Genomic DNA, 15,819 nt, shown 5'->3' on the forward strand with positions numbered 1-15,819 from the left:
TGTGAGTTGATACTGATACCTGCAGGCCCGGTGATTTGTCTAATCAGGAAGAAGGGAAGACAAAGGGGAAAAGCCGGGGAAAAGCAAGGGAAACAGTAGGACACCCAGCGGAGGCGGCCTCCTTCAGCCCCGGGCGGGGCGGGGCGAGGCGAGGGGCGGCCCCGTCCCGATCTCGCGATGGGCGCGGGCCCCGCCCCCGGCGGTAACGGCCGTACCCGCCGGGCCTCGCGGGCGCTGTTTACGGCGGCGCAGCCAATGGGCGGGCGGGGCGCGCGGGCGGCGCGGCCAATGGGCGGGCGGGGCGGTGCGTTGGAGCGGCGCGGCGCGAGCATAGGGGCCTGCGCGGCCCGGCGGGGTCCGTGCGCTGCCCGCCATGCCCGGCCGCCCCGACGACTACGAGGTGCTGCTCACCATCGGCGCCGGCTCTTACGGGAAGTGCCGCAAGGTGCGCCGCAAGGCCGACGGCAAGGTGAGGAGAAGGAGGTGGCGGCGGGGGTAGCGCAGCTTTGCTGCTGCCGTGCGTCCCTGCCCGCTGGTGGCGGCTCTCCGCGACACGCGAGGGAGCGGCTGTGGCAGCCCTTCTTCCCCCTGCGCGGCCCCGGCCGCTGTCCCAGTCACTCCGCAGGATGTTTCTGCCTCCGCAGATCTTGGTATGGAAGGAGCTGGACTATGGCGCGATGACGGAGTCGGAGAAGCAGATGCTCGTGTCGGAGGTGAACTTGCTGAGGGAGCTGCGGCACCCGAACATCGTGCGCTACTACGATCGCATCATTGACAGGAGCAGCACCACCCTGTACATCGTCATGGAGTACTGCGATGGGGGAGACCTGGCCGGCTTGATCGCCAAGTGCGCGAAAGAAAGGCATGTGAAATGTGCTTGTGGCGCATTTGGGATGTCTTGTACAGTCCAGAGGGAAGGGAAGATTACCTTGTAACTTCTGAACAGTTTCCGGTTTAACTCCTTGGACCCAACAACCCTTCTCAAATGTGAAAGGTTTTGTACAAGGTTACAACAGTGATGGGAACTGTGCTAGTGAAGGCATCACCGGATTGGATGTTGGTGCTGAAGTAGTAAAAAACCCAGAGCTCTCGTGTGAGGCAGAAGCTGTTGAGGGGTTTCTGGCTACGAATGGGGTTGAGAACATAAACCAGGAGGTCACAGCTCTTTTTGACAGGCAGCTTGTTCCGTGGGTCCTGGCCTTCCCCATGAGTAAGACTCCTGAGACCCTATGTCTTATGAGAACACCAAAATGTGTAAGGGAGGAGTGATTTTGAGCACAATGTGAAAAGCTGTTTTATCTGCCTATATATAAAGCTTGGAGAGACATCAAGTTGATAAGGCTTGATCTAATCTTAGACTTAGTATCCTACTTAAGTATAATGTTAGTTTTCACATTCTTAGGTCAAACAGATACATGACAACACCTCTTTTACTTTGTGGGGATAGTCTAAAACAGTTCTGCAGCTGCCTCCCAGCATCAGTGTTTTCATTTAAGGAAGTTTGTATTAAAAAAATCAGCTGTGTTTTGGCTGTGATGAGCAATGGCTAGTTGCTCATTATTAACAGGTGGCAGTGTATTGTTATCTTAAGTGTTATTATCTTAAGTGATCAGAGGGGCACATCTCATTACAAAAACATCAAATTGATATTTGTGTTGTAAGTAGTGAAAATGCTATGTGTTTGTTAGATGGTTTGGGGAGAAAAATACTGCAGGGATTCTGAAATGAAAGCTTCAATGTCTTCTAACATATTTGCTGTGACTTTTTTTTAAAAAAAATCCATTTAAAAAGTAGAATATATAGATGCCTGTTGCTGATAGTGGTTATTTCAGTGGTGTTTTATGATAGTAGTATTAAAAAGTTATGGAACTAAAACTGGCAGAGACTAATCAAACTGATGTGTGCTCAGAAAATACATTAAACCATGTGTTCATTTTTCAGGCATTTTTTGGATGAAAGCTTTGTTCTCAGAGTGTTGACTCAATTAACATTGGCCTTGAAGGAGTGTCACAGACGGAGCGATGGTGGAGTCACTGTGCACCGTGACCTGAAACCAGCAAACGTCTTTCTAGATGGCAAACAGAATGTGAAACTTGGAGATTTTGGACTGGCTAGGATATTACACCATGACACCAAATTTGCCACAACGTTTGTTGGCACTCCATACTACATGTCTCCTGTAAGACCTCCCTCTTATGATACGTTATCTTCCCCTTCGCCCCTCCAAGGTGTGCTGTGTTGCTCTCAGAGTCCATGGATATTGGGGAGGTTTTAATGAAGCCTTATTGGCCTTAAACACAGGTGACTCTTTTTCATAGAGTATGTATGTTCTGGAGACAAGGTTATTTTGCAGTTATTTTCATCTCCTTTCTTCCCCACACAATCAATTTCCTTTTAAATACAATTGCTCTTCACTGTATAAGTTTTGTTCTGGGGACATTAGAGTAGTTGGAGAATATTGTTTATTGTTTTCAATATTGTATATTGAAAAGGAACAGGGAAGTTAGAGAGCTTTTATGCTTCACACTGTTAACGTAAGGAGCTTATTAAATTACCTCGTAATGGTAGGATTTTAATTTGTAGTGGAAACGAGGAGGAATGACTTATTCCCTGGTACAGGGCACTTCTTGTCAGTCAACATAAAACTTTCCCACACAGAGTTGCATCAGTTAAAGATGGGTGGAACACTTCAATCTTCTACAGTGTAGTACTGCCACAAATAGTTAAAATCCTTCTAGTAAGAGTAGATACGGATATTAATTAAGATGGAATATTAGAACATCAGAAGTTGTTCCAGTATATTACGGTTTATTTCAGGTTTAAATAGTAGCTGATTATCCTGCAATAGTGAAACCATGTCTTTGTTAATAAACCTAAGATTGTTCTATTTCTTTAGGAACAAATGAACTACATGTCATACAATGAAAAATCTGACATCTGGTCGCTGGGATGTCTCGTGTATGAATTATGTGCTCTTTCGTAAGTATGGTGGTATGATAACAAATGTGGAAACATAACTGCTAATGTAGGTGTGATTGTATTTTTTGTAGATGAAAGCTTAAAGGTTTCAGAGACTAGTCCTAGATTTTTATTTCTCTATTCATCTTGACATTGGGTAGTCAAAACAAACCTTGACTGCAGGGCTTCTTCATAGTCTGATATTTTTTTTTTTTCTGAAAATAAGCCCTGTAAAACTAGTGAAAGAATCCAAGAAAAAATTTCTTCTTCAGGCCTCCATTTACGGCTTACAACCAAAAGGAGCTGGCAGAAAAGATAAAGGAAGGGAGGTTCAGGCGAATACCATATCGTTACTCAGATGAGCTGAATGACCTTCTCAAAGAGATGCTGAATGTAAAGGTAAGAACCAATTACTAATTTTCCAGCTATAATTTGAGCTAGTACTGAAATACTAGTTTTCCTTCTCAATTATGAAACAAACCAATCTGAAGCAGTGGTTGTTATCACCTTGTCACTGGCAGTGTCACTTGTAGAGGAAGGAGGGAGGAGTTGTGCTTGGAGTCCATCAAACAAAGGCAGCAGCTCAGGTGTCATGCCAGGGTCACAGGATGCCAAAGGCTGCCTCAATATTAGCTTACATGGGATTTCCTGACTGCATGCTTATTGAGGTCTTAGAATTTCAGCATTAAGATGGTTCCAGTGTGTTTGGAAGCTGAAAGGGGCTATTTTGTCTTCATTTTGGGGTTTACTTTATATGGCTAATGTATAGCTTGTTCCCCCCATGGCTGCTGTGGGGGTGCTGAGAAGAACATGGCATGGGACAACAGAGCTACAATAAGCACCCAAGCTTCCAGCAGGTATGGATTGTTCAGCAGAGTATTAGCTGAGGAATCTGCTGACAGCTGCCTCTGCAGGCTCACCCACGCCCTTCTGACCCTGCAAGAAGAGGGTCCCTGTGCTGGGAGACAGACTTGCAGCTCTGGATCTGGAGGCTTGTAATGGCCTCCTCCCTTAGCTTTTATCATCTGGTTGTGCTACTGCTTCCTAACTCCAGTTTTCTCCATTTTCTCCTTCACTTTGTAGCACCTCAGCTGGTCTTGCTTGGGAACCTCTGGCCTTAATGTTTCTTTTTACAGATGGAACGTGTTGGTAATGTCTTTCCTTTAGGATTACTGCCGACCTTCTGTTGAAGATATTCTGCAGCGCCCCTTGATAGAAAATGTGGTGACAGAAGAACTAAAACAGAATTTTGATAGAAGAGGCTTGAGACCACGGGAGCCAGAAAGGCCGCAGTACTCAGATGTTGCAGTGAATGAGCTGAAACGGAAGGAGCAACAATTACAGGAGCGAGAGCAAGCCATTAAAGAGAGAGAACAACGTCTGGAGCGTATGCTATTCCATTTTGGGAAGGGGGTGGCAGTGGGATTCTGATTCAGTTGGAGGAAGAAAAAGTAGAAAGTTTTCACAACCCTCATTTTAATGCACTAGGATACTATAGTCCTGCATTCACCACTAGAATTGTCTAATGACCAAACCAAGAATGCTCAGGGCTTACTCTGCTATACTAGCTTCTGTTTTAAGTTACTAAGATAGAATTGGCAGTTTGTATATGGAAGTCTGGTTTGTGGAAGATTATTAAACATGAGTGGCAGGGAAGTATACAGAAACGTAGGGTCTGCACTGTGCAGTGTAGGTTGCTTTTCACCTACTGTGCAAGTAGAAATTGCCTATACTAACATGTATAAGGTGAGCCTGATGCTGGAGGAAAAAAAAAAATCTTTGAGTAAACTGTCAACTGCTTTTATAAAAGCTGCACTCCCACAGGTAGTTTACCTGAGTCTGTAGATGGCTGGTCCTCAGGTGCTGGCATTTCCTGCCCACATAAAATATCTCTCTTCATATGCAGTAGTCTCTGCAATACAGTTTTTAGCCATATGTATGAACCTGAGTAACAGCTGCTACTGTTGTGAGCAGTGTTTAATTATAGCTGAATTATAATATCTGGTATATAAATATTTAAATCTGTTGTCATGTGTGCCATGAGTTAATGTGCATAATAGAAAGTTGCTATCTATCTGTTATGTTGCAGACGTGTCAGAGTTTGGGACAGAAGTATGCCTGGCATTTCAGAGTACTTGTCAGTGCTTGATTAGTGCATTGATAAAGATGTATCTACGCAGCAGTTACCTTTGTTTAGAGCCATAGAATCAGAAGTGTGGGTGCATCTGACTGGCTATTACTGCTGTCTTTCCCTGTAACAGAAGCCTACCATGCACAGTCACTCTAACATTTACATGTTCACACTGCATACTACCGTATTTCTACTTCCAGAGAGAGAACGGGAGCTTTGTGTTCGGGAGAGACTGGCAGAGGACAAACTTTCTAGGTATCTTACTAACCTATAGTAGTCTATATTAGAAACTCTACAGTCATACAACAAAAAGCTTAAACTTCTCTTCCCAATCCAGAGCTGAAAACCTGCTGAAGAGGTACAATCTCCACAAGGAGCAGCGGGAGGTAACGTGTGCGGAAGGTCCAGGTATGCAAATACGCAAGAAGGCACTTGCAAAGGTCCATGTAGGCTGGTGTGAACTGAAGAAAGTCCCTGGTGCTCAGCATGCTCGGCACAGTCCCCTTGGGGCACGGCAAAGCCCAGTTATGGCTGCATGGTTGAGAAAAGACTTTTGATTTTCTGCTTTGCAAAAGGACTTAATGAGTGATGCTCAGCCAAAAGTCTGTGTTAGCACTGTTTGCACTGCAGCCTTGTGCTGTCTGAGAGGTTAGGTTGTTGTGGTGAGCTAAGGGAAGTGCCTCCTTGTAACCCAAACCTTTCTCAGAGCTGCACTTATTTTATGTATGGATGTCTTTTTACAGATCTTTAATTTAATTAATTCTAATAAAATTGCACATTTCTAATAAATTCAGCTTTCATTAAACCCCCAAAAGCTTTAACGTGGGAAATACTATTTGTTGCAAGGAACCCAGCTGTGACTGGTGGGTGCATCATATAAACTATGAAGAATACACATTGCTATTATAAAGAAACTCATATTTGGAAATGTACTAAAATACTTCCTGACTGCCTCTAGTACAGTCTGTTTTACAGTAGTATTTTATACTCACTTGGCCCTTGGTTGTTCAGCCTTTGCTATCATAAGGGTATCATCTGTTAATTGCTCCCATATTTTATTACTAAAAATAATATTCAAGTATCTAAATGCCTTTTTAAATAGTGGTAGGAATAATGAAGGGATGCGTCAGAAGTCATGCTCTAGAACAAAGCCATGTGAACACTCTTTAACATGCAGTAACACTCTTCATTTAGTTTTGGTCTGATAAAGCAGGATAAGCATGTTCCTGCCTCCCAACCAAATAAAACTGAAGTAGCTTTTTTTTTTTTTTCAAGAACTGCCTATCAGAGCAGGAAAGGACACAAGTAAAATGTCCCTAGAAAGTGAGTGCTCCTTGAGCAGTTTATAACATTTCTGTCAACTTTGAGAATTCCACCCGTCTCTCAACATCTTGTCTGACATCATCACATTAAAGAATTTGAGAACAAACTTGCTTTTGGCTTTCTGATGTTGCATCTAAAATTGGATGACTGAAGGCAAATGAGCTTTAGCTCTGACTTCTGTTCTTTTCTGCATTTCCCATCCATTTGCATGATATTTTGACCCTACCATATTAGTTTTTGAGGATAGGCAAAACCAGTTTGGATGGTTAATACCTCAAGCTAGATAATGCAAAGTGAACATAGTGCAAGGTTTGGTCAGGTTTGTAAAAACTATCTGTAGAGCATGTGACTTGCTGCTCTTCCATTTCATTCTATGGTTCTCTTGTAACACTGTCTAAAATTATGCCTATTCTCATACAAATGGAATGTTTCTCCAATAGTGGTACCAAGATTGCTTGCTTGCATTTTCAGTTGCTCAAATATTACTGGACTGCATCTCACACATCTCTTAGATCCCTAACTTCTAGGAGAAGTCCATTGAGTGGTTCACTTTGACAGTAAAATGGAATACAAAAAATCCTGGATTTTAAGACAGTGTCCTAGACACGATGCTATTTTTGCAGGGATTTTTCTTAGTGAACCATTTAATGTTAAAACAGATCTGACTTACAGTAATGAAGCTAAACAATGCTGAAATATTTGCTGGCTTTTTTAATTCCTTCTTGCTTTTTAAATTCCTTCTTGCTCTTTTATGCTTCCTGCATTCTTGCTGTAGCCTCATAAATTGACAATTAAGGCTTCAGTGTTAAGATTAGAATAGTTAGACCTTTGATTAAATAAAAATCACACCTTAAGTTGGGCCTTGTGAAGTTGGCTCTTATGTGAGGCAACTCAGGTGTTACAAAAGCTTTTGATGGCAGTTGTTCTACTCCTGAGTCAGTAACTGCCTTTTGATAGTGGCACGCTGTAGGACACACTACGAAAATTCCTGTTCTAGAGGCTGCAGTGAAAGTAGCTTATTAATTTTTAATACATCTAAACTTATTACTCATCAAGTCAGAGCCTAATTTTGTACCCCAGTGACTTATTATAAGGATAGAGTTGGAACAATGTGGGTAAAATACAAAGACCACTGGAAAGGATGCAAAGGCAAGGTTTTTCAAAAAAATTAAGCTGAGAAGCTGAAAATTCATTCTGCATTTTCTTTTGAAATTGGCTTATGTTGCTTTTTTTTAATTCCTGTCCTTAAGAAGAAATATCATGTCTTTTCTTCTGAATCAACTAATCTTTCCTTAGGTATTGGGAGGTGCACCCTAAAAACTACTCTGACATATATCCTTTAGCCACCATAATTTAAAAGGCTTGTTTTCAATTTTTTTTCCCCTCAAAAAATAGAAAAGAATTGTTGCTAATAACTGAGATGCGTTTAATTAGATCACTTAAAGCCATAGGTAGATGACAAAATGGGCACCAGGGTTAAAGGCAATAAATGCTGGAAGATGCACTAATGCAGTACTTTTTGATTTCTTAAGATAACGCACTCCTGCTTCCCCTTTCTACAACCAAGAAGAACTCACTCCTTGATGGAAGTGAAGAGAAAGCTGTGTCTCCTCATAATATGGAAAACTATTTCCTTTCCAAAGGGAAAAGCTCTGATCTCAAAAGTCGTCTCTATGCTGCAAATCTACGAGCTCAAGCACTGGCTGAACTGGAAAAAAACTATCAACTAAAGAGCAGACAAATCTTGGGCATGCGTTGAAACTGTAACAGATATATTTATCTTTGAAAAGAAGATTAAATGTATAGGCAGATACTTGTGCCTCCCTCTCTTAAGCTAGAACCTACTGAAGAATTATTTTTACACTTGTACAAACTCTTAGTTTATGATAGGTAGTTTATGATAAATGCATAAGATGCTCTATGATGAAAATAGGTACTTTTGATACCAAATAAAACAAATTGAATTAATTGTATTCTTAAAGAAAAATATTTTGGTCCTCCTGTTTACCATACATTTCTGAAAATATAAAGAATGAATATATATAAATTATTTGTTTAAAATCTGATGTGGAAAACTTTTCAGGTGAAAAATGTACAGAGATTCATAGTCTATAGGTTAAAATGATGCTGTATGTAATGCACAGTTGTTGATAAAGGAAGTGATATTCTGTATATGTGGGAAAACAGTGCCTTCTTTTCTGCAATTGTAAATATTTTATAACAAAAAAGCACAAAGATTTTTTGCATCTCTTCCTACTAAGTAAGTGACTTATCAAAGCAGGTTACTTTTAATGTTATGTTTTGACTAATGAGTGGGATGGGTCAAAATAATGTAATTTCTGGGTTTATATTCCTTTCCTGCCTGAGCAGCTGAATGCTTTGTCCATCCTCCTACAAGACCTGCGTCAGGGTATGGCATTTGAAATAACAACTTCTTTGCCTTGCCTTGAAACTGTATTATAAACTGATCCCCTGAGACTGCTGTCTAGGATGGGACACTATCCAGCATATTGGCATCTGTGTTTTGGGGTGGGGCAGTTGTCCTTTAAATAGTAAAACCTTATTTTCTTGAAGTTTAGGAGGTATCTCCATCTTACCCTTTACAATTCCCTGCTGGTGTAGGAGTTGCTCACTTAAGGTGGTGTAAGTTTCATAAACTCAGACTCAATGAATTTTAAAATATCCTTTGAAACTGGCATATGTTTTATATGAAGATTTTTTTTTCTTTCTGGATTGAAATGTCATAAAACATACATTCTTAGAAAACAGCTTGTTTTCAAAACATCTCTTTCCTTACTGGGCTATGAATGTTATCTGAGGAGGTATTCTAGATGGTTTTTAGTTCATAAAAGAATCTTCATTGAAACATCAATTTAATTTGACATAGTAGATATCTTAAGGGTCTCTTCCAACCTCAATCATTCTGATTTGCAGGAAAGAAGTACTTGTGTAACCCAACAACAATCTGCTCTAGCAGATTCTTAACAACCAGCAGAACTTAACATTTGCTTGCAGAGTGGTTGCTGTTTTCACCACAACCTTTGCTTAAAAGAATTAGACATGACTATTTTGTTTGCTGATCTAAAACTAACAACGTTTTGGTGGTCATTCCCCAGCACTAGGTGTGGTGGGAATGTGCCATGTGGATCAGTGCAGCTTTCCTCTGCATTCCATCATATTTCTGAAGCTTCTCACACGTATGTGAAGGGTAAATCCCTGCTTTGTCACCATTTTTGCTCACTCAGGTTTTTCTGTTCCATGCCTCAATCACTGCATTGCACTGCTATGCAGTTCTGGCCTTCGTGGATCTTTATGGCTTAACCCATAAAACATTAAAGGGTGAGATGCACAGTGGTGTTAGTACAATTGGAAAAAATACAAAGGATTCAAGAATGTTTTGCCTGTAAAACTCAGGTGTCAGTGAAAGGAGGAAAACAAGTAGCCAAGAAAATAATACTGATTCATGAAATTCCATATTCATAGCATCACAAAATGGTTTGGGTTGGAAGGGACCTTACAGTTCATCTGCTTCCAACCTCACTGCCATGGACAGGGACACTTCTCTAGATCAGGTGCCTCAGAGCTCACAGCCTGGCCTTGAACACTACCAGGGACCACCCAGGAAACATCCATAAATTCTCTGGGCAACCTGTTCCAGTGCCTCACCATCCTCACAGCAAAGAATTTCTTCCTAGAATCTAATCTAAACCTACTGCCTTTCAGTTAAAAGCCATTCCCCCTTGTCTTGTAACAGCGTGCTCTTGTAAACAAGCTGCCATCGTCTAGACTCCGTCCAGGTACTGGAAGGCCACAGTTAGGTCACCCCAAAGCCTTCTCCAGGCTGAACAATCCCAATTCTCTTAACCTTTCCTCATAAGGGAGCTGCTCCATCCATCCAATCATGTGAAAGGGCTGGTGTTTACAAATGCTTTGCTTTTAACACGACCAAGGTAAGAAAATGGCTTGAGAGTATTATTTCTTCTCTTGGAACACACATTTCTGCATTTAAAAGTAAAATGCCTTGAGAGCACCGTCTGTGGCTTTCCTCTTTAATTCTCTAGTAACCTCAAGATGGCGCCGTTGCCTTGTCATTTATAAGAACTTCCTCTATTATACATTCATCCAGAACCTAATATCTTATTTACATTTCTTTTTACCTGTTTTGTTCTAAGCACGTTGCTGCAAGATGCTGACTTTCTTTGGCTACGGCTGCCTTAGTACTTGCTGGTGCAATTAATTATAATTATCTCCGATTTTCCATTTTGCATCTTTATGCATGCATTATAAAAATAGCTGAATCAAGGTCCTGGTTAACAACTATGCTGTTATGAATCCGAAGTGCTACAGAGAGTGCAAACTGTATCAATCACAATGGCAGTAATAAATGAGAACAGCTTAGGTGACAACTGTAGCATTAAGCTGCTTAACTGCATTTCTTACAGTGTCTTCTTGAAGTATTATCATTCTAATATGATAAATGTAGTATTTCTTGAGGTTTTTGAAATAAGAACTTCCTACCAAGATGTGCCAAACATAGTAAAAGGCATCCTGGAGATGGTATTCGTTCTCTCAGGATTTTTGCTTTGAAATCCTGAAACTCACATTTTCCTACAAGGGCGTAATTGTTTTTCTAATAGAACGTGTGTAGCATTGGAATCACACTCAGAATGCACTTTTCAAACATATTCAGGGAATAGAACATTCACAAATAGAACATTTATGGGAATGGTGACTGCTTATGGAGTACTTCCAAAACATTGCCATCATGCTGATGGATATACTAATGTCTTAGAAGGGAAGGGAAAAGTGTGCATATGGACATGGTACAGCTTAAGCCTTATAGGATTATAATAATGGTGTACACTGTGGAATGTTGTGAGAGAAATTAATTAATGTTTAATACAGATGTCAGGAATTTTAATAATATGATTAGTTGTGAGCACCTCTGGAGTTGCAGAAGTTTTATATGCATAAGAACATCAAGGATAACCTGGAGGGAAAGTTGTATTTTCTTTGAAAAATACTGACTAGTCTCCTGATTTTCAGCTGTCATGCCCTGTAACCTCTGCAGCCAGCTGAACAGCACTTAAAACAGTGTGAAAGGGCTGTCTGGCTGGGCAGATAAAAAAATGAAAATCAGACATAAATATAGAGGACCATCAAACTTCTTCATAAAAGTGGAAGATGCCACTTCTGAGTCTCCTCCTCTTTGGGTCTCTGTGCGGCCCCTGCACCCCAGAAGGGTCTTCTCCGCAGTGGTAAATCTGTATTTCTCCAGCTGTGGCAGACCTTTGGCTGTTGCTCATCACCCATTCCACCAAAGGGATGTGGAAAATATGTGGGGGGACCACAATGCCATCAGTGGAGCTGATGCTGTGCTGGAGATCCAGTAACCCCCCGCATGGGGTGTTAATAGAATCTAGGTATAATAGCATATAAAACTTCTCAAAAACAATCTGACAGCCAGAACCCACTGTTCTCTGTCATGTTCTCCACCTCTACAAGAGTTGTAAAACATCAGTAGCAGCATTTCCAGATTTTCATTCAGCTTTAGTGGTTATTGCTTAGGGTCGATTGTTTAGCCTTCAGAGCTTGCCATAGATTGCCAGGGGTTTAGGGCTTACAGGGTATCCCTGTGGTCCAGGGCCTTTGGTTTATTGATCCCTGTGCTGTCACGCCTCCTGCTTTTTTCATTTAAGATTCATAGCCTATATTTAGTGTTTTGTGGTTTGCTAGAGTAAATTGTAAACTCCTTAGAAATACAATTCTCAAATTCTACCCCTGAAGTAAGATCTGTAATCTTTCTTCACTGCACAGGGTTCCTCTCTCTGTGGTCTGTGTTGATTGATACTGGGACTCCTCTTAGTTCAGCTAATGAAGTCCACAGAATGGGTCAGACACGAGTGAGGGAAGGGGTGGATGGATCGGGAGGTGTCAGGTGTAAACCCAGGGTAGGCATTTCTCTTCATGAGGAGCTCCTGGGGATAGAAAGGAGACCCAAGAGACTTCCCTGTCTCCCACAATCCCCTTCTCCCTTCAGTATCCATTTTCCAATCAATAAACATTATAGTTTACTTGATCACTTTCCTGCCAGGGGGCACAAAGCGCTCCAAAATAAACCTTGCTAGAGTCCAGCTTTGCCTGGCCATTTTGCAGGGGCCTACAGGTGGAAGATGAACCATTTGGACAGAGGTTGAGCTGAAATGCATTTTGCCACTTCTGATTTCCACCCAGCTTTCACAGGGGGTCTCACAGGAGATCTCTGTCCCTGCAGCCCACTTGCTTTTCACATTCACATGTGTGCCTGGGTGGCAGTTCAGGGTCACTGAAGTGGCTGCTGCAGTTTGAAACAGAGGCTGTTGATTCATTCTTTGGGTTGCCTAACCCCCTTCCTAACTGCAATAAAGCTAGTGAGCAAGGACACAAAAAATTGCCTTGGAGGAAGGGGGACCAAAAGCATAAAGTTTATTTTTGACTGTGAATAAAGCGTTCATCCTCATAAAAAGTGTTTTCTCCTAACCCCCTTCCTTCAAACTCACAGGCTGAGTGATGTTTTGAGGTGCTGGCACTCCAGGGAGAGGGAGAGAAGACAGAAACTGCTGGTCAGTGGAAGAAAACAACTGTGCACCCTTTCCCAGTGTCCCCAGTGCCCCCAAGTGCGCAGGCCACACTGGGGCTTCTCAGAGCTGCACCCAAGCGCCCTAATCAATTCTACATTTTGGAGAAGAGCAGGACAGAGGGTATGTGCCACTTTCTCCAGAGATGCAAGAACGGGATGCTCGTGTGTCACCCTGCACCCTTCCAGCGCTGTTATTTGCTCTGTGCCATGAAGCCAAGTACCTACCTACCCCAAGAGTCCTGTGGTGTGAAGAACAGGCAGCCCTGGATGATGTCCTCATTGCTGTTGGCAGGAAGGTCCCCACAGATCACGTTGTCCAGCAGGATGTCCAGGGTCTAGATCATCTCTGAATGGCCACAGTAGCAGCGGAAGCAGATCCACTCTGGAGGGCTGTACTTTGGCATTCCCGCAGGACACAGGCACAGCTCATCAGGTGGATGCTGCTCCCTCTCAAACCCTCGTTTGTCCGGGCATCCCTGGGGATGTCAGGGCTGCACTGGTGGCACAAGGCACTCCCACTGCCTTCTCACCAGTGCCTGAGTCTTGTTTACAAATTTTGGGTTGTGAAAGAAAACCTCTGGTGCTGCAAGGGGACAGTTGAGTAGGGAAAACCCTGCTTTTATCCCCTTACCCCCTACACATGTATTGGCAAAGAAAAAATATCGTAGGCCAAAGCTGAATAAGGGAGTAGAACAGCCCAAATCCTTCTGCGACTGAAAACAAAAAAGGAATCCCTACTCCTCCAGGAAATCCCAGAAGTCCTGGGTGCACTCTGGATGGTCCATCACAAGCACGAAGCCGTCGGGGAGCTCGCACTAATCCAGGAGCCTCACGACGGCCTCGGAAGCCACAGAAGGACGCTGTAGGAGCAGCACCGGTTCCAGGGGAGGAGGGGACCGCGATGCCGTCAGCGGGGCTGATGCTGCCCCGGGGGTCCGGATCCCCTTGCCACCCCCCAAAGGGGATGCTCCGGCGTCCCCCTGCCCGGCCCCGCCAGTGGTCGGCATTCCCCGGGCCCGGAGCTCCACGGCCCCCAGTGACCCCGCAGCGCCCCGGGGAGAGCCCGGCGGAGCCGAGACCGCGGCGGGGCCCAGGGGGAGGGCATGGGAGGGATGAGCGGGATAACGAGAGGAGAGGAGGCAGAAAACCGCTCGGGAGTCACTGCTCCGGCTGATGATGCTGCAGATGCTCTACTGGTCACTTTTTTTCTTTTTTTTTTAATTTTTTTTCAGTTTATATTCCATCTTCAAAGCCACTTTCATGGAAGTGAAGTAGCACTTGCTGCCGAGATCATCTCGGTAAGCATTATTGCTGTGATTTGCAGACTTCATGCTTGGCCTGCCATATCTGCATTGCCTCAGTTGTGTGCAAGACTTGCTGTCAGAAATGGAAATTGATTCTACAACCTTTCTGCAGGTCCTGCCCCTGCATCCCTCATCGGGCTGTTTCTCCACATCTTCAGCTTGGGAAAACTCACAACTTTCTCAAAAAATCCCCGAAACATCTCAACCAAAAACCCCAAAACCAACCAAACAAACAAAACCAACCCAAAGAGAGCCACCTCCCTCCCCCCTCAAACCCCTACCTTTAGAAAGTGGGATTGAAGAAACTACTATGCTGAAATGAAGCATTTTGAGATCTGTACATACTGAATAATGCTATTTAATTCTCTCTAATTAGTAGTGGATAAGATACACTGTATGTAAACAATTGGTACGAAGTCGGAGAAAAACTGTGAATGTTTTGCACGGATTTATTATTGTTATTATTATAAAAACATGTACTACCAAATATGCTGCCAACTTCAGTCCTAATCCAGTATCTCACAATATTGGGGTGTGAATTAATATTTTTTAGTGATCTTATAGTAGAATCACCAATTGTTCTCTTACAGAAAATCAGAAGCATCGACAAGGAAAGCACTGAATAAAACCAAGTCTTTGCAGTGGACAGCTTTCAGTATATGCAAACACAGAATTGTCTCCTACTCTCCATGTTAGTAACCAAACACAGAACAATGATCATCTTCCCATATTTACAGGCTCATTCTCCCTGGTGACACAGCCTGTAAGAACAGGAGCTGCTCACTTCTTTAATGCCAGGAGGACTCCTTACCATGCTGTAAATCTTCCTGTGCTGTGCCAGCCCCAGCAGTGCTGAGGAATGGGACATGAACCCAGCCTCACTCCACATGTCCCCAACTGCATTAAGACCCATGATTAGCAGTCAGGTTCCTTCCTGTCCTTGGCAAGTAATAAGTAATAATAAATGCATGAAATAAGCAAGAACATAATATGTAACATATAATATTATATTCTGTGTATAAATATATAACATATGGATGCAAATATTAAAATACAAAATATAATGTCTAGTAGATACATGTATGTAGTGTAAATATATAATATAATAAAGAATTAAGTAAATGCATGTACCAGACATTTCTCCACCTGTGAGTTATTCTAAGAAAATTCCTATTTATGATTTGCATTAGCTGGCAGTGAGATTTTGGTCTGTTTCAAGCATGTAGCTAGAAGAAACAACCCCATGGTGATATGTTGTCTTTGCACAGCTATTGAGTCCCTCTCAAAACACCAACACAGACCACAAGGTAAACTGAAAATGTCTTTGTGGCAAAATCCAACCCATTTTATTACTTAAATTAAGCCCAGTAACTGATGAGAGGAAGTTCACTATGAATTAACAAGGTGAGCCTGTCTGTATGTGCTCTGCTTCCTCATCTAGGTTGCTCTGAGTAGTGTCTCTTACTTATGTGTTTTATGAAGTG

At 42.6% G+C, this 15,819-nt stretch overlaps 1 protein-coding gene and 1 pseudogene across 2 annotated transcripts; one reads left to right on the forward strand and one right to left on the reverse strand.

Moving 5' to 3' along the window:
* LOC106628194 (uncharacterized) overlaps positions 1-332 on the reverse strand; it is a 30,207-nt pseudogene extending 29,875 nt beyond the window's left edge.
* NEK2 (NIMA related kinase 2) lies at positions 316-9,180 on the forward strand. 2 transcript variants are annotated; one of them, XM_005523352.3, is made up of 9 exons: positions 316-469; positions 645-862; positions 1,942-2,179; positions 2,897-2,979; positions 3,231-3,357; positions 4,126-4,345; positions 5,290-5,344; positions 5,427-5,497; positions 7,945-9,180. In XM_005523352.3, the coding sequence occupies exons 1-9, from the start codon at positions 374-376 to the stop codon at positions 8,169-8,171; spliced, it is 1,335 nt and encodes a 444-aa protein (XP_005523409.1). In that variant the 5' UTR covers positions 316-373; the 3' UTR covers positions 8,172-9,180. The 2 variants fall into 2 exon arrangements, with proteins under 2 accessions (XP_005523409.1, XP_014108319.1); XM_014252844.2 differs by having other exon boundaries at positions 4,126-4,336.
* The last annotated feature ends 6,639 nt before the right edge of the window (positions 9,181-15,819 follow it).

Source organism: Pseudopodoces humilis, chromosome 3 (assembly GCF_049639895.1).
Source record: "Pseudopodoces humilis isolate 2021_Gansu_Grassland_sample_001 chromosome 3, ASM4963989v1, whole genome shotgun sequence".
Taxonomy (NCBI): Eukaryota; Metazoa; Chordata; class Aves; order Passeriformes; family Paridae; genus Pseudopodoces; species Pseudopodoces humilis.

What these genes read in the sequence shown, in the direction of transcription:
- NEK2 (XM_005523352.3), top strand. Translation starts at nt 374, where the DNA reads ATGCCCGGCCGCCCCGACGACTACGAGGTGCTGCTCACCATCGGCGCC. An exon ending in CTCCATACTACATGTCTCCT is followed by an intron (nt 2,180 to 2,896) that starts GTAAGACCTCCC and finishes CTATTTCTTTAG; the next exon opens with GAACAAATGAACTACATGTC. An exon ending in TATGAATTATGTGCTCTTTC is followed by an intron (nt 2,980 to 3,230) that starts GTAAGTATGGTG and finishes TTTCTTCTTCAG; the next exon opens with GCCTCCATTTACGGCTTACA.